The following is a 19,376-nucleotide window of genomic DNA, read 5'->3' as shown; positions in this document are numbered from 1 at the left end:
GGTTCCTTTTCAATTCATTCAGTGAGGGTATTAGTCCGTGTACTAAGTGTTGTCTGCTGCTTCCCTGTTTGGTTAGAGGGATGAGCAGAAGTTGAGAGGAGGCCATGGTGGAAAGGGGGCGTGGACACAGAGGCTGAGTTGGAGCAACTTCACAAGCAGGACCTCCCGTTGACCTGCTTTTCTTAAAGTTCAAAAGGAAACCTTGAAGCTGAAGGAGGAGAAAAAAATGTCCGTGCTTGACTGCAAATAAAGGTCATTCTTCTGTTCATGGTCCTTCGACTCTGATTGTGTTTGTTCTTCCCTCTACCAGGGACTTTCGAGGACCAAATACTCCCCTTGCCATATGACCGAATTCTCAAGACAACCCTGCAAGATGCTCTCTGTAATTCTTGCCTTTCCCCAGATAAAGACAACAAGGTTTCAAAGGTAAAATAACCTTCTTCACTAAATGATGCGGCAAGAATTCTCTATGGCTTTCTCCCTAATTTCCTTTGCCCCACCTCTCAAGATAATCAACTATGCCCAGATACCAATGATCCAGATGCAAAAATGACCCCCATATTTATGCAACAAGAATGAACTTGTCCCTTAAACGTTATGCTCTCATTATCAAAATGCCTCCTAGATAGTTCACTGCTGCATAGAAACCTCAAGCAAAATATATCCAAAATCCGGTTGGTCACTATTTGCCCCAAACTTGGCTTGTAGTGTTTAGTATCCAGTTTTGTGAATATCACCAAGAACAACATAGTCATATAAGCCAGAAACTGTCTGACTCCGATTTTTTCTCTCTTTAAGTCCTTGTTTTCTGTGGGATTTTACTTTGAGTAAAATGTTTTCCAGATGTATTCCAGTGTAGAAATTATTTGCAAGGTAGAAGTGCAAGAATGAAGGAAATTGTCATTTATCCACACCTAAACGATTCTAAGTTCGAGGGACCTGGATGCAGTCAATCAAAAGAAAGAGTTGTGCGGGGCTTACCTTAGGGGTCAAGCTGCCTAAGCTTTGATGCTCAGGATGTGGTCAAGCACTAGTCTAGTACTGTGACAGTATCCGTTAGTGATTAACATTTAAAGTAATTGGCTTTAAGTAAAACAGCCCTCCCCCCACAATGTGGGTGGGCCTCCTCCGCCCTAGTCTTTATGGTTTCTGAGTAGTAGAAGTTGTGTTTCATGTGGTCCAGTAGGCCTGCAGACAAATCGTTCCCTTGAGTCTCTGATTTTCTTTGCATTTCTTTGCTCCAGGAAAGGAGAGAACCTTAGTGGCATCTGAGTGGCCCTTTAGGAGATTTGAAGACCTCGGCCACTCCTCACCAAATTGGTTGTCCCCAGAGACTGGTCCTAAATCCCCAAGTCCACTGAGTCATTCCCCCAAGGTCTATGGTGATGGCTAAGACGTTTGCAGGACTTTGCCGCCTGCGTGCCGTACAATATCCTTGGATATATGTCTGCATATTCTCTGCCATACCTGTGGCCTCCTGGACTTTGGATTTTGGACTTGTCCACCTTGACAATCACATGAACGTATACCTTAAAATCAATAAATAAGTCTGCCTTCCTATTTCAAGCCCTTTCTTGGAATTTCCTCCTTTATTGAAGTGAGTCCTTTCGCCCCAAATTTCTCACCCTTCTCTTGGGGGTGCACATAGCCAACGACTGGATCATGTGGACTTATGAAGGTATCAGCCTTTCACTCCATGTCTGGAGGACCATGCCAGTTTCAGAGCTCCCTCTGTGAAGGGCTAAGGCCCGTGTGTGGCTTCACTATAGTTCAATTTCTTCCTCTGCTCAGTCTTCCTGCCTTCTCCTCCCTCAAGTGTTGACCCCAGAACCCAACCCCACCCCCACCCCCAAGTAAACACCTTCAATGCCGATCTTTGTCCCACGGTGCAATTTCCCTGCTCTCCAAGTACACACAGACCGTACATTTTGGACCACAGCAAACCCAAGCTCACGTACTATTTTCTTGGCCAGTACATACCCTCTTCCGTAAATATCCTAATATCTTGTTTTTATTTTTTCATTTAGAGTTGTACCCTTCACAGAAAACCTGCGTAATCTGAAGTTTCCCAAAGTATCTGCTCCTCAGAACACAGCTTTATCATGTCTCAGAGCACCCTGTACTGGAAGGGACGCTTATCTTTCTTCCAAGTAGAGTAGGGCCTCCTTGGTGGTAGAGGCATGGTCACTGGCACATAACAGAGACTGTATAAGTGCTGAATGAATGCTGACATTTTAAGTGCAGCATTAGAGGAAAGAAAGAAATGAAGACATTTTAAAATACAGCCTTTGAAGAAAGAAAGTAATAAATCCCATATTATCCTAACATGGGACAAGGCGCCATAGGCTACTCCAAGTCGCATGGTCTTAGACATGTGAGCTGAATCTCTCTCTGGACATGAGACTGTCTTGCTAATGTATTCCTGCTAAGAAGATGTGCTTTTATTTTTATTTCTCAGCTTCTCCATTCTGCCTGGATGACCCACTTTAATCAGCTACTTCTTGGAGTAAAGATAAAGTAGCTGTCTACCTTTCTGATGGAAAGGTGGTTTATATCATGGTACAGTTAGGGCACACCAAAATAAGGAATGATATATAAGCAGAAATCCAAGAGGAGGTCTTTCTTGTAAGTGATCATTCTGGTCATCGTAGGCAATCCTTCTCTGACCTACATCTCTGTGCCTGCAGTCCTAGTCCAGGTTTTTACTTGCTGACTAAAACAGAAACCTTTAACTTGTGTGATTCTGATAGAACTTTTTTTTGCTCAGCTTTTTAAACATTTATTAATTTGAAAAATATGAAAGCGATAGATACAAATTGTGTAAATCATTCACATCTCTAGTATTATGAAGTGTATTGCACTTCCAGTTCTTCTGTTGAAAACCCACTTGTTCTGTTGTTGGTTAACATAGGTGACCACTGGACAGGTTTGTCTCCTAGCCGATAATTAGGTTCTGGTGTCAATTTTTTTCATTTCTTTGGACTGTATGCTTGAATCATAATGGGGAGGTAGAATGCAGCCAGCATATAGCAAGGATTCCTTTGTGAGTAGCCAGAGTTAGATGGCTAGGATGCAGGGAAGAAACCATCGCACGGAAATGGTCACATTGGGTTTTCCCCTTAATGCCTGAGCGGGAGACAAGAGAACCTGATCATCCAGCCCTTGGACAATGACTTGGAGATGTGTGCCTGGCAGATGCTTGCAGTGATGCTTGAGTAGAACAAAGAAAGAGCAGGGTTTCTCTAAGCCATCGAGCATGGAACATTTGCTGTAGACAAGTGTGCTAAGATGCGGGTTATTTCAAAGCATTCTATTACAAGTTTCAATACAAACCTCATATCCAATAAGACATACCTCACTAGGGGAAAATGTATTACTCTAACAGAAATTCATGTGGACCCATACCAGATGTGAGATAGAAATGGAGTTCATCTGAGAGCATTGAGATTTGGACTCTTAGCTGGTATACCATTCATTATAGAAAGTTTCATGTATTTGTTTGTTCTATTATAACAGCTCCTAGTGCACCATCACCCCTTATAAGGATGGATGAGAGCAGGAGAAAGACGCTGCGTGGACTTGAGAAGGAATTAACATACCTTCCGAGACAATGGTTTGACAGCCTTGAAGGAGCCATGCCCTGCCTGGTAGAGAAAGAGGAGTACGACAGTCTACTCCTTGTGAGTCGGAGAGAAATTAGGGAGCTAAAATGAGTAAGATGATTAAAAAAATACCCCTCTCCTAAATGCTCTGGCCAAGTGGACTTATATGATTTGAAATGAGAAGCACGGAAGGAAGAAGTTGAACATCTCAAGGTGTAGGTTGCAGCACCCTGCAAGAAAACTGTCGCAGAATGTCCAGGAGCAAGGGTGTTATAAGCAAGAGTGTTCGAGATTTCACTGGTGGGCCCGTGCTGTTGCTTCTAGGCACAAATTTCCTTGGAGCCCAATCTCTAGCAGAATCCATTTCACTAGGGACATTTAGGTCATTTTGATTATTTTATTTATTCATAAATAATTTTCCCCCCTACACCACCTAGGAGAAGATGATTCTTCATTGCAGCCTTTCTGTGCTGCAGATTTCAGGGTTTCTTTCCTGTTATCTCACTATTTACTCTAAAAATATATTGATTTCCTCCTTATTGTTTCCCAACCTCATTCTCCTCTACCCGTACCTCACTCACAAATTGTACAAGTGGATTAGGACCTGTCACCAAAAAAAGTCTACACAGACTAAAATACCGACTATAACTTTAATTCTCAATCCAATGAAATCCATTTTTGTTCCCACATATTTTCATGCAACTTGATAACTTACCATGTTCACCTGAGAGAAATACCTTTCTGTTATTTAGAGTCAAGTAATTAAAAGAATATGCTGTGATCCCTTAGGAAAGTATACCTTATTTAGCATAAAGCTTATATTCTAGTTTAACTTGAGCTCAATGTCACTAAAACAATGCACACTTACTAACACTCTTACCTAGATAAAAGTTACATGGTCTATTGGCCAGTGAAACTCTGTCCTTTGTTCCACCCAAACCTTGCTACACCTTTTCCAACATGTACATGTCTGAATAAACAGGTTTCATATTCTGACTAACCAGATGGCCTATTTTCACTTTGAAGGGAAGCCCATAGGACCCGTTAGGGTTCTCCAGAAAAGCAGAACTAACAATATCTCTGTATATTGTTATGTAGATTCTGATACTGAGAGGGATTTTAAGATACAGACTCATGATTTTGGAAGCTGGCAGGTCCAAAATTTATAGGGCAACTGCAAACGTCTGCAATCTTTAGTCCAATGCCCTTATACCAGGCAAGCCCAAGATGAGCAGAATATCTGTGTTTACGTCTTGGGCAGAACCCTTCTGTAAACTGGCTCATGTCTGGAATTTGATTGAGGGGTATGATTCTGTTTTGGTGATTCAAGTTAGACTCATTTTTCACTTGACCTAGAATTCTCCCATTTGTGCATAAAAAAGAAGAGTAGTTTTAGCATTTCAATGCTCCTAAGAATTGCTGTTGTTGTTGTTGTTGTTGTTAGGTGCCATAGAGTTAGTTGTGACTCAACAGCAAGCCAACGAATAGCAGAATGAAATACGGCCCAGCCCTGTGCTGTTCTCACAATTACTATGTTTGAGTCCATGACTGCAGCCACGACGTCCATCCATCTAATGAAGGCCCTTCCTCTTGCACACCGCCCCTCCACATGCTTACCAAGCGGGACTCTCTCCTGGCAGGTCCAAAGTGCAGGAAATGAAGGCTCGCCATCTTTGCCTCTATGGGGCATTCTGGTTGTACTTCTTCCAAGACAGATTGGTTTGCTCTTTTGGCAGTTCATGACACCTTCAATATTCTTCACCAGCATCACAATTCAAACGCTTCGATTCTTCTTCTGTCTCCCTCATTCAATGTCCAACCTTCTCATGCATATGAGGTGATTGAAAATACCAGGGTTTGGGTCAGGCACACCTTAGTCTTTAAAGTAACCTCCTAGCTTTCCAACACTGTAAAGAAGTCTTCCTGGAGGACACTTTATGTGGAGCCCCGGGGAAATAGTGGGTTAAGTGTTGGCCTGGTAACCTTTGGGTTATGTTTCGGCCAATGAACCAAGGACATTTTGAGCTGAAACATTAAATCCAGATCCTTGGCTTACTGGGTCCATAAATTTGATGTGACAAGCCCTGATGGAATAGAAGTTATGCATGGGGCTGCTAATTGCAAGGTCAGTCGTTCAAAACCGTCAGCCACCCCATTGAAGAAAGAAGAGTCCCTCTACTCCCATAAAGAGTCACAGTCCAGAATCCCACAGGGGCAGTTCTACCCTGTCGGCTTGGTGGCAAGTATGTTTTGTTTTGTTTATTTTTTAAACAATTTTATTTGCACCTAATTCACATATCACACAATGTAATAGTTCAATCACGTCAAGAAGAGTTAGTTGTACAGTCATTACCACAATCAATTTTACAACATTTCCCCACACCCCCATCCCACTTTCTTTTGTTGTGGTCCAACTTTACGTTCTTTTTACCTAATGGTAAAAAGGAATGGATCCTTAAGGTCCATTCTAATACACATTCCCCCAGACTCATGTCTATATATATCATAAAAGCTATGTCATTATTTTATAGGAGTGCAGAGCACCTCCTCATAGGCCATGTCTTCGACCTCACCTCTAAGGGCCTCCTGGGACTTGAGGGGGTAGGTCTAGAAGTGTTTTGCTGGGCAACCTCAAGGAAGATCATAATGCTGTTTGTTTGCTTTTAACTCTTGGTGAAGTCAGAATTGAATGTAAAAGCTAGATTCATGAAATAAAAAATCAAATGTGGATGGGGAGAGGGGGGCGGGGCACCTGCCACTACATCCTAGAAATGTTAGCATTTGGAGACATGTGGAAGGAGCTGTCCAATGTCATGCCATAAGAGAAATTCAAATCCGGTGTCCGTTCAAAGACTGTAGCCATAATCTAGAGGAATCATCAGTGATTAGATATTATGAAGTCATGCGCATGCACATGCACATGACTGATGTGATAAATGTGGCAGCAAACACATACAATGAAACGTGATTGTGAATTAGACTGAGTTACAGAATTGGTACGAGCAAGCAAATGGTTTAGTATTGGCGTTCACTTACAATGTATTAGTATTTAAAGCAATGATCAATTATTGCTTAGCCAAATAAATGAGCCATTCCTTTAAATACATCAAACATCGAAACTATCCATGGTGTATTCCAATTCAGCTATTCTTTGCGACTTCTCCTTGGAAAACCCATCACAAAAACAAAGGACATAGTTTTTATACTATGTATAGACACCCGAGGGACCAGCTCCTTTCACTCCTCCATTTCCCATGAAACAGACTTCCCCAAGTAATTTTCCAGACACAGTATCTCTCGTTACCCTTTTGTGTTTCCTATGCGACTGTCTTCCATCTAGTTTCTACTATGCCACAGTCTGCTAAGGATCCCTTTTAGATCCATTCTTTTTAGAGGTCTGGTGGCACCGTAGGGTAAGCATCGGGCTGCTAACCACACGGTGGCCAGTTCAAACCCACCTTCCAATGTTCATGAGAAAAATTAAGCTGTCTGCTCCCATAAAGATTTGTAGCGTCCTGAACCCTAAGAAGCACTTCTACTCAGCTCTAATGGATCATCAGCATGAGTCCCAAGTGAATGGATGGCCAAGGACTGATGTGGTGTGGGCGTAGAACCACTGGGACCAGTCTATCCTTTCCCGGCCTCAGAGCTCTGTGTTTTCTTACCCTTCCATTCGTCTCTCACCCCTCTCCTTCCCTATGTGCCCTTTGCACTGCACTGGCTCTTCGACCTTCGTGTGCTTGGCAGAGTCTCCTCTTCCTACCTTTCCATATTGCTGGTGCCAAAGTTCAATTTTAGGTCACTTCTCCTTGTCCATTCCATCCATAAATAACCACATCCATTCTGTGTGTGTGTGGGCGGGGGGGAGGGTGGACATTCTTTTGCTTAATGACTGCTTCTTCTCTGCAATCCCATTTGCCAAATGAAAAAGTCACTTACAAGAATGTAATATTTTCATTAACTTCAACAGAAAAACTATGATTCATTTCATCCCACGTGATAATGATATCCTGACAATTTGATGTAGCAATTGAACAATGTAAGCAAGTTTACGTAATTCTTTAAAATCCAACAATTTTAAAGTAAACAGTTCAACATTTATAATAAAATGAGGTCATGAGTGCTTTCAAAAACCTCTCTCTTTGTTCTGCCCCGTTGTCTATCAACCTTTCAACTTTTAGAGACTCAGGTAATCCTTCCTGAACTCAAATTGCCCATTAAAGTCAAAGTTGAACATAGAAAAACAGCTTTAGGATCAAGCAAAAGCTAAGCAAAAGAATGCTTTGAAGCACATTGAAATAGCACATGTACACAGCACACGGAGAATTGTTGAACCTGTGAACCTTTTATCCTTCTTTTTGGGAACCACATCCATTCTTAGGACGCCATTACAATGAAAAATAGCTTGCTTGTTCTTCTACCCCTGGTATTGGTGGGTGACGCTAGCCACGCGCACCCAAGTGCCAGTAAGATTTCTGAACTTGCATGTCTCCCAGGCACCCACCATATGGAGGACACCGACTAGCTTTCTCTTTCCTGCATCAGGTGTCCCTAACGTTTCCGGTTGATGAACATTATTTTCTTTTAATTCTCTTTGTGGTGGCTAATGTATTGTTAATACTGTTTTCATGTTTTTTCCTTAAAAAACTCAAAGTTCCAACAGAGAAGAAATGTGCCTAATTCCCTTGGGGGGGTTTAATGGCAACTTTTATTCAATCTGCCATGGAGATTCTCAGTTTATACATATTATATAAATCTATGAATGAACCCATTGATTTTAACCCTTCATCCTCTAAGTCTGGTTTTAAAACCAGAAGTGGGATTTTGTTTTTAAAGTTAACAGAGTCAAGAAGTTTTCTTTCATAAGATTTTAATGAAGGAAAATACAAAATTAATAAATAGAAAGGTGAGTATGCTTTATAAAATGTAATACAATGTAAAGGTAAACATGATATTGCAAATACAAGCCAAAGTGAATCAATAAACATAAATAAATAGATAAATAATAAATAGATAAATAAATAAATAAATAGATAGATGGTCATCTATTAGAGGCTGATATGTCTGCAGATGACAGCTTTTAACATATATCTGCTGAATACTACTGACAAAGTAATTGTTCAGTTCAATTCAATAAATTCAGTGACTAAAGCAGAAGAGTCTTTTGAAATGACCAGAAGCATGTATATAAGTATGGTATGGATATCAGTCTTTGAGAGTCGAGTTAAGATGAACCCAGGGCTCCATCCTTTCTTCTCAATCCCTCCTGCAAGTTTGCTGATGAAGAAAAGGCTCTTCTGATTTCCACTCTGACAACTTCCCAAGCACAGTCACTGTATGCCTTCTCTTCCAGATAGGAGCGAATTCTCCTGAAGTACCTCTTCACAGCCAGCGTTGGGTCCTCCATTTCCAAGGCAGATTCTTCCTCTCCCATCAGCTGTACCAAGCAGGTCTCCAGGTCTTCCAGCTGAAGATGGAGCTCACGGTGGAGCTGGGCCAGGAGGGTGGTGTTCCAGGCAGCAGAGGCGCGCTCTGAGTGGAAGAGGTTGAAGATCTGCTCCAGCATCTCATGGAGGATGGAGATGGCCTGGGCTTTCTGGAGCTGGCTGCCACCCATCTCCTGAGGGAATCTGAAGTCCTTTCTGTCCTTCACACACAAGAAGGGGGAGAGTTTCCTCATTTGATTGAGAAGCGCCGAGGTGTTCTTACTTGCCAGGAAGTGGTTCTGAGGCAGATCACAGCCCAGAGATGGAACAGGGCCACAGCTGAGCACCACCAGGGCTGTCAGCAGAGAGAGCAGGAGGGCCATGGGGAAAGCTGAGGATGCTGCTGGCCGGACTGAGCTGGTTGTCTGGTTGAGCCTTGCACCCTAGAGTGTCTGAAGACGTTCTTTCTACCATCACATTTAAATAGGGAACAGACGAATTTCATTTTCTTAACATGCCCCTAAAATTTGGTTCCATATTTTGGTTTTCACTTGGTTTCGTATGTAGCCTGAGCAGATGTCATCAATCTAAACACTTTATTTTTGTAATACAAGTTTAATTTTCCCAATAAACTTTAGATGGTATAATCCAAGTGGATATTTATCAATGAAATGAGAAACACTTTTATCTTCGAGCATGTATGTTTAATCCATTCACACAACTTAAACTTTTATATAAATATATAAATATTGTTCTTCACAAAATATATAAATATTGTGCCAGGAAGAAACTTACAGCCCTTCTTTTGGCTCTGTTTTTGCCCTCCTCACTTCACATATAAAGTCAGGCTCCTTTAGTCCTATAGATTTTTATATGCCAGTAAGCATTACTTATCATCAGTAGCAAATAACTGCTTTCTAACCAAGGACTAGATTTTATACTGCTTTGTTCCCAGCGGAGGTTTATGATGTTTCATGAGTGACAATATCCCACTGTTGTCTTCCTTTGAGAAACATTCATGTAGGCCCATGTGATTGTGCTTCACTAGGACCACCAGGGTATGATTTCTAAACCATTGGCCTTTATTTCCCTGTGTTCTACTAGATATCTCGAGGTCTCCCCTGCCTGTGCCAAGCCCATCGCAGGGTCTTTGCTCTCTTTAGGTGTTTATGGGTGTGGACTTTTGAATTCAAAGACCCTTTCAGTTTTAGCCTTTCCCCACAAACTCCCTCATTCACAGGACAGTCGTCCCAGTGGTTAGCACGCTCTTGTCTAGAATGACAGTGCTCCCAGGCAGAACTCCCCGGGCTCACTCTGTGAGCATAACTCACCACTTCCCTGTGACTCCATAACTCCTTTACTTGGAGGACTTCGTTTCCATGTCAAACGTGGTAATCCTCCAGAATCCCCACCCATGTCCCTTGAATGTTGGTATGAAGGACCGTCATTCTCAATGGAGACCTTATTCTTTCCTGACCCATGTACTCAGGTATCAAATGTGTCCACATCCTTCAGATACTGACATAAAGTGTTTGTGATCTCTCTTTTTTTTTTAATTAGGGGGTCATACAACTCTTATCATAATCCATACATAAATCAATTATGTAAAGCACATTTATACAGTCATTGCCCTCATTATTCTCAAAACATTTGTGCTCCACTTAAGCCCCTGGCATCAGGTCCTCATTTTTTCTCCTCCCTCTCCACTTCCCCCTCCCCCATGAGTCCTTGATAATTTATCAATTATTATTTGCTCATATCTTGCCCTGTCTGATGTCTCCTTTCACCACTTTTCTGTTGTCTGTCCCCCAGGGAGGAGATCACATGTAGATCCTTGTAATCCGTTTCCCCTTTCCAACCCTCCCTCCCTCTACGCTCCCAGTATCGCCACTCACACCACTGGTCCGGAAGGGATCATCCGCCCTGGATTCCCTGTGTTTCCAGTTTCTATCTGCATTAGTGTACGTCCTCTGGTCTAGCCAGACTTGCAAGGGAGAATTGGGATCATGATAGTGGGTGGATGGGGGAAGCATTTAGGAACTAGAGGAAAGTTGTAGTTTTCATCCTTGCTACATCACACCTTGACTGGCTCGTCTCCTCCCCAAGACCCTTCTTGGCATCTCTTTTTACCCACTGTGAAGTCATTTTTATTTTGCCAAACATAGCTTCTATTATCCCATTCCTTTTCTTAAACTATTGAGCACACGTTAGGCTAACGTTTTATGAGCTGGACGAGGGATTCAACGATGACGGTGTCTCCTTGTGGAACTTCGGTCATGGATGTCCTGGCCTGCAGTTGCTGATCTTCTCAGCCTAATCCCTTGGGGCTTTTTTGTTCCCCACCTCTCCCCACTCAGAGTGCCGGGCCAGGAGGTATGGTGTCAGGGAGAAATAGTCTTCTTTTCCTTAATAGTTTATAACAATACTTAAAACTCAAGGAAAGCATATGCCTGGGACTAATTGGACACTTGCAAACTTTTCTGACTTCTGAAGTAAAGGTCATGGTGGACTCCACAAGGTCAGGGTTGCTGCTCTTGCATTTCTACGTCATCTTGCGGTTAATACGAATGAAAGGAAGTAAAAGAAAGATTGATGGATGTACTGTTTTTCTCTGTCATTTTCAAGACGCTAGATTTTGGTTTCTCATTTCAAGTTTCCTGGAAAGCAAAAGTTGGCAGTTGGTTGCAGGCAAAAAGGAAACAGCAGAAGGTCTGAGTCTCGAAAGTGAAAGAAGCTGACGGCAGGAAACCATCCCGGCACAAGCATTCAATACACAAAATTGAGGACCCGGGGCTATGCCAGAGGGGTGAGCAGAGCTGACGCTGCAGTGAGCAAAGGCGGCAGGATGGTTCTCACCTTTCCAATGCACCTTCCCCAATGACCCTTTAACATAGTGCCTCACGTGGTGGGGACCCCCACCACACACACACATAAAATGATTATCCTTGCTAATTCATCACTGTCATTTTGCTACTGTTACAAATCGGGTGACCCCTGTGAAAGGGTCGCTCAACCCCCAGAGGGGTCGTGACCCACATGTTGAGAACAGCTGTGCTAGAGACTCAAAGGGACCAATGGACAGCCTGTGGTTTTGCAAGACCAGTACTTGAGCTTTCTTCATGGAATGAAGCTGTGATCAGCTCTGAGGGGAGGAAGGATATGTCACAAGTACCACCTCGTGAGAGACTAACAACCAGGACCCGAGTTGCCAGAACACACCCCCCTTCGGGCAGGGTCTTGTATGGTACCCTTTTCTTAGCTAACAAATCCCATATGCTCATGCAAAAAGTCAAAGAAAGGGAAGTAAGGGGCCTTCACAGATTCTCCTATAAATTTATAAGAATAATGAAGCATGCTAACATGAATTTTATTGCATGCTAATTGTGGACCAGCTATTGCCCTACAACATTCTAGAAATGTGGGTTCAGTTCGCTCAACAACTCTATATGGGTGATGCCAGTTTATCAAACGTTTAGGAGCCCTAGCCATGCAACAGTCCAGCACTCAGTTCTTCGTCCACAGGTCAGTGGTTCAAACCCATCAGGAGCTCCGCAGGAGAAAAGGCTTGCCCATCTGCTCTCTTGGAGCAATCTGGCTGTGTCCTGTAGGGTTGCTATGAGCCAGATTTTCAGAGTTGACTCAAAATTGCAAGCAGCAGCAAGTTCAACCTTTTTTTAATTGAACTAGAAATCTTGTGGGATGAACTATTTCCAACCTATCACAGATCCAAGATAAAAACCTTAGAGATGGTGAAAATGATGGCTTGCCTAAAAAAGACATTCAAGGAAGCGAAGGCCAGAATTGACATGAGATGTATGAATGGAGGAAGAATCGGGGTATTAAATCCATAGGGAGGGTGAAATAACAAAGAACTCTGAGGCATTACCAATGCCAAAGGATTCTGGGGGTTCTAGATTATAGATAACAAAGAATTCTAAGACAAAAATAGTTTCAAGAAATATAAGGAATTAGATATTTTCCCATTTTAAAAAATCTAAAAGCTCATGAATGATTTCATTGGTGAACTATATTGCCTTGATTTGCCCATCAACTACTAAAACCCTCGGGTCAATTCTGAATCGGTGATTTCATATGCAGGAGTTCCTAGATTTATGTCTGTATGAAAGCAGACAGCCTCATCTTTCTCCATAACAGTGGCTGATGGGTTTCAACTATCACCCTCCAGCGAGCAGGCCAAAGCCTAACCCGCAGCACCCTAAATCTATTTATTTTCAACTCCTGAATATTCTTGTGACTTGAAGACTGACTACCCAAGATGCACCTAACAACGAGCACTCTGACAACAGTCCAGGCCTGTGGGCTCTGGTTTTCCTCTTTAAATCCGCGCTGGCTCCCTGAGAGACTTCTTCAGGGACAATTGGTGCTCCTGGCCAAGGGAAACAGCCTGTTCTCTCTCGTACCGCTCAGATTGGACTTCCTGCTGTCCCCCGATATCCACTTCCATCAAGTGGATTCTGATTCATAGCAACTCTGTCGGTGGTCTCTGTGATGATCAGTTTTTACAGGAGCACAGAGCCTCATATTTCTCGTGCATCATGGTTGCTGAGTTTGAACCCACAAATCTGGGATCCGCAGTCCAACACTATGCCACACAAAAACACTTAGTAGTATGAGAAAAATTAATTGACCTGATGGGCCTGCAGAAAGTGTCTCAAGAGGTCCCTGATCACACTTTAAGAAACGTGTCTATGGAGGGGATGGGTAGGGGCGGGAATCCTCTAAGACAGATGTGGTGGTGATTGTACAACTCCCCTTGATGTGGTTGAATGACTCAACTGTTCAGTTGTATGATATGTGAATTGTGTGCCGATGAGCCAATAAAACTGTTGGGAAAAAGGAAACGTGTCTATAGCAAAGTGGAAGTCATTACCCTCTGAGGAGTGTTGGATGTCGTGATGTGAACTGTGAAAGTCTGTCTGTCTATGAGCACTGACAAAAGAAACCAAATGCAGTGAGTTTAAGGGGTTTTGTTTCTCTTTTCTGTCCTGCTGCATTCCTAGCATCTGGGCTGTCAATCCTCGAAAATGTATCATTTTCAGACACTGGAGATGAAATATACCATGGAAATGACCATATTACAGAGCAGAACACACGCCAGGCATCAGTAGTATCTTTGCTAGTGAGTGAAGTGTTTATGACAACAATAGTAAGAGCAGGGCAGCAACAGGAATTCAGGTAACCAGATTATGAAAGCACAGGATCCTTGAGATGGACTTACTTGTCATACTTCAAGTGGGGATAAGGAATGTGTCTGGGCCAGGCCAGCTCTGCAAGTCCCTGCTCAGTCTTTTTAAACCCAGGGTCCCTCACTTTGCATTGACTTGAGGGCTTTCACCCATTCCACCCTGCCTTGCTGCACCTAGCTGTCAGTTCCTGTCCTTTTCAGGATGTGGGGTCCCTGGTGTCTGACCTGGGAGATGCCAGAGCGCTGCACCTGCATAATGGGAGCCAGATGTATCGGTGGCCCTGTAACCTAGAGACCACTAGCCCCACCCCCACCACCTTCTCCTAGACCTGGGTCGGAAACTTCAGGCTGTTAGGCCCGCCAGAAGATTAGCATCACTCACCTCACCAAACAGAAGGAGTTCCGGCCATCACATTAGGGGTTGAGTTAATTAATTGGGTGACAAAGATAGCAAGCTAATTTTTAAAAGAAATCGTTTTTTTAGGGGCTCATACAACTCTTATCAAAATCCATCCATCCATCCATTGTGTCAAGCACATTTGTACATTTGTTGTCCTCATCATTCTCAAAACATTCGCTTTCTACTTGAACCCTTGGTATCAGCTTCTCATTTTCCCCTCCCTCATGAACCCCTGATAATTTAGAAATTATTATTATTTTTCCATGTCTTACATGGTCTGACATCTCCCCTCACCCACTTTTCTGTTGTCCGTCTCCCACGTAGGGGGTTATATGTAGATCTTTGTAATTGGTTCTCCCTTTCTACCCCACCTTCCCTCCACCCTCCTGGTATTGCCACTCTCACCACTGGTCCTGAAGGGTTTATCCATCCTGGATTCCCTGTGTTTCCAGTTCCTATCTGCACCAGTGTACATCCTCTGATATAGCCAGATTTGTAAGGTAGAATTGGGATCATGATAGTGGGGGAGAGGGTAAGGAAGCATTAAAGAACTAGAGGAAAGTTATGTGTTTCATCATTGCTACCCTGCACCCTGACTGGTTCATCTCCTCTCTGTGATCCTTCTGTAAGGGGATGTCCAGTTGAGCAGGCTAATATTGAGAAAACATCCCAGCCCAATCCAGATCAAGTCCATAAGTCCAATATTAGCCCATATGCCTGATAGCAATCTATAAAATCCTTTTCAGACTCACAAAATCCATGCAGGAATGCATTATGTTGAATACAGGAAGATCACAGGCCAGTGGGTGCAAAGTCTTGTGGATCCAGTGGCAGTAGAAGCATCTCAGCACTGGTAAGGGGACTCCATGTGGCTCCTCCAGTTCCCAGTACACGGGGCCTATCAGCATAGTGTCATGCGTCTTGTCAGTTGAGTGTCTCTCAGGGAGTGTGCCCGTGTCCTGCGTCCATCAAGCTGTTTATCTCTTTGCCCTCAAATCAAACTGCGACCTTATTGATAGGCTAAGCACCCCTTCACTCTTAAATCTCTCTCAAATTGACAATAGGCTATGTAACGACCACACAACCAATTTTCCATTCCACTTTACGGAGTCGATTTAGCATCTTGCGAGACTTCAAAAGGTGAGATAGTGTCTTCTGTTACACTCTTCTTTAGTGTCTCAGATAAAACCAGTGTCCAAGAATTGGCCAGCAAGCTGACTTCTGTTGGTTGAAATTGGTAGCTCTGAGGGAAGCTGGTCAGACTGTCATTGATGTCCTTGAGCTAACTGCGTTTCCTGAAATGCTAGAGGATCACCTGGCTGTGGGGTGGGGGGTGAGGAGAGAAGAACTGCATGTTCTAATATGTATTTTACTGATGTCATTTTATTACGTCTTCTATAGGGTGAAGAAAAAAACGAATCAATGGGATGAGGGAGACCATTTGCATGAGACTGTAATAGTGTCCCAAGGATTCACAGCCGGGCGGTTACATTATAAAGCACAGAAAGCCAAGGAAACTTCACAAGGTCAGTTCCGTGCAGTCACAGGCAAGACTGAGTTTCTGTCCTTCTCCACACGCAGTCTGCAAGTGTGCCCTCACCAAATGTCCCGTTGTCCTGCAGGTTCTCAGTGCATCAATCAATGGACCTCTCCTGCACAGGAAGATGGACTCTCAGCTCCTCACTGCTATCTGTGCTCACTTCGGGAAGATTCTGCTCCCTGAGGTCACTCAGGGTAGTGTCTGACCTAGGCCTTTCAGAAGCTCCACGTTGCTCTTCATGTCCAATCTGACAACAAATAAAGCTCAAGACAAGCACTCTGAGCTCTGAAGACAGCCAGTGAACACGTGCTGAGGGCAGGCTCTCCGAGGGCCAGAACCCTGGTAAGCCAGGCCAGGAACCTGAACCAAGGCCTTTACATTTTGCCCTGGAACTCCTGGCCCCATCACACCTAATATACGCCTGTGGGTTTGGGCCTCAACCTTTATCCCCACTCTCCTCCTTGCCTTACTTCACTTGTTGCCATAGACTGCTCTTGTGATCTCTACTGAGTCCATTCTCCATATCTCTCCATTCTAATAATTAATCTAGAAAAATTATAATAAGGAAAAACTCTCTTGTGGGGGCTGACTTTGGGTGTGCTTATCAAATTGATGTCTGTGTTTTGTTGTTGTTGTTGTGCAACATTGATAAAGCTGACATCACTGAATGCAGGAACATGAGAGAAGGGTGATTCTAGTAACATACAAATAGGGCAACCAAAGCCACAGGCTCACGCAAACACACCCAGAGGCAGCCAGGCTGCCCATCATCTAAAGCACATCGCTGCCTTAGGCAACTCCCAGCATTGAAGATGCACTTAAACCAATTCTCAAGCCAGTGTCCTATTATTCTAGAAAAGCCATAAAAGGTTCTTGACTGGGATGGAGGGGGCGTGAGGTGATGGAGAAAAAGATGATAAATTCATGGTCATCATATTTTCATCAACTGATCAATATACAACCTTGTTTTATGTATATTTCTCCTAAAAGGATCGACTGTGTTGGTGATCTATTAAAATTAAATTCTCAGCCAACAGCTACAGTAGCATGTGTTTCATTAACAGCAACACCCCAGTGTGGCACGTAAATATTCAGTTTATATGTGTGATGTGAATGAAATGAATGAATTAGTCAATAAGATTTACCATTCATTTTTCAAATAGGTTAACCAACAAAGCATTACTTTTGTCTTTTTTTTACTTTTATCTTTAAGAATAAACAAATTCAGGAAGTTTTTCTTTGGTTGAAATTTAATACATAGAGCACAAAATTTAATATAACAGAAAGGTGAATATAAATCTTAATACAAAAGTCAACGTGAACATTTTATAATTTGAAATAGTTAAGTATGAAAACACAAGCCTAAGTGAATACATAAATATAAATAAATAAATAAATAAATAAATAAAATATAGATGATATTCTCTACAAAAACCAAGGCAATCATTTCTGAAAGACTCTTTTCTGTAGCTGACTATTTTTATGTATACTTGCTTACTACTACTGACAATGTAATTTCTTCATAAATTATGTGACAAAACCAAGAGTCTTTTGAAATGACCACAGACATGTACGTAAGTAAGTGTGGTATGGATATCAGTCTTTGAGAGTCGAGTTAAGATGAACCCAGGGCTCCATCCTTTCTTCTCAATCCCTCCTGCAAGTTTGCTGATGAAGAAAAGGCTCTTCTGATTTCCACTCTGACAACTTCCCAAGCACAGTCACTGTATGCCTTCTCTTCCAGATAGAGACGAATTCTCCTGAAGTACCTCTTCACAGGCAGTGTTGGGTCCTCCATTTCCAAGGCAGATTCTTCCTCTCCCATCAGCTGTACCAAGCAGGTCTCCAGGTCTTCCAGCTGAAGATGGAGCTCACGGTGGAGCTGGGCCAGGAGGGTGGTGTTCCAGGCAGCAGAGGCGCGCTCTGGGTGGAAGAGGTTGAAGATCTGCTCCAGCATCTCATGGAGGATGGAGATGGCCTGGGCTTTCTGGAGCTGGCTGCCACCCATCTCCTGAGGGAATCTGAAGTCCTTTCTGTCCTTCACACACAAGAAGGGGGAGAGTTTCCTCATTTGATCGAGAAGCGCCGAGGTGTTCTTACTTGCCAGGAAGTGGTTCTGAGGCAGATCACAGCCCAGAGATGGAACAGGGCCACAGCTGAGCACCACCAGGGCTGTCAGCAGAGAGAGCAGGAGGGCCATGGGGAAAGCTGAGGATGCTGCTGGCCGGACTGAGCTGGTTGTCTGGTTGAGCCTTGCACCCTAGAGTGTCTGAAGATGTTCTTTCTACCATGGCATTTAAATAGGGAACAGACGAATTTCATTTTCTGGACATCCCTCTGAGCTTTTACTTCTTTTTTTTTTGTTTCCATTTACATATCCTCCAAATAGTCTGAGATGTCACCAATCTAAACACTGAATTTTTGTAATAGAATTTAACTTTTTAATAAACTTTGGAATCATAATATAAATGGATATTTATCAAAGAAATAAGAAACAACTTCATCCTACAGTCAAGAGTGTGTGTATAAAATGTGCAAGTATAAATGCACCGAGAGGACCATATGGCTAGCCCCACTATGAGACACAACATCCCTCACTGACCCATGGCCCTATGGGGACAACACTGGAGACACAGTGTCAGTATTGCACCTGGTCTGATCCCACCATACCGAGGCAAAACACTAAGAGTGTGTGCCAGAGCAGTGGGGAGGAACAGAGCAGGGAGGTCCCATAGGAGTGCCAAGGATAGATTTTGGGGCCAGGGCATGCCACTCCATTGGATTTGACTGGAGGGTACTCCTAGAGGTCAATAAATAGACCTTGAACTATTTACAGGCTTTCCTTCTTTTTAATTTTTATTTATTTATTTATCGGCATTGGTTTTTTGTTGTTGTCCTTTTGTTTCCTTTTGTCATTTTTTTTAAAGATCATTTTATGGGGCCCTTCTAACAATCCATACATCAATTGTATCAAGCATATTTGTACATAATGTTACCATGTTCTTTTCTTTTCTTTTTTAAACTTTGTTTTTCTATCTTGCTTTTTTGTGCATATTCTTATCTCTGCAGGTCTATCTAGATAAGATAAACTGGATGAACAGTCTAGAGGAGAAAACAATGGGACCAATGGTTTTGGGGGAGTGGTGGTACATAGGAGAGGGGGAGGTGGGGGAAAGGAGGTGGTATTAACAACCCCAGGGAC

General features: G+C 42.9%; 2 protein-coding genes across 2 annotated transcripts; both read right to left on the bottom strand.

The window, feature by feature from the left end:
* Window positions 1-8,826: 8,826 nt before the first annotated feature.
* Window positions 8,827-9,411, bottom strand: LOC142458948 (interferon omega-1-like). Its single transcript, XM_075559994.1, has one exon. The coding sequence runs from the start codon at window positions 9,409-9,411 to the stop codon at window positions 8,827-8,829; it is 585 nt and encodes a 194-aa protein (XP_075416109.1).
* Window positions 9,412-17,789: 8,378 nt separating this feature from the next.
* LOC142457832 (interferon omega-1-like) lies at window positions 17,790-18,374 on the bottom strand. The gene has a single exon (XM_075558931.1). The coding sequence runs from the start codon at window positions 18,372-18,374 to the stop codon at window positions 17,790-17,792; it is 585 nt and encodes a 194-aa protein (XP_075415046.1).
* Between the last annotated feature and the right edge of the window lie 1,002 nt (window positions 18,375-19,376).

Source organism: Tenrec ecaudatus, chromosome 10 (assembly GCF_050624435.1).
Source record: "Tenrec ecaudatus isolate mTenEca1 chromosome 10, mTenEca1.hap1, whole genome shotgun sequence".
Classification (NCBI taxonomy): domain Eukaryota; kingdom Metazoa; phylum Chordata; class Mammalia; order Afrosoricida; family Tenrecidae; genus Tenrec; species Tenrec ecaudatus.
The sequence above is the reverse complement of the archived record's forward strand: the minus strand, read 5'-3'. Positions and strand labels throughout refer to the sequence as shown.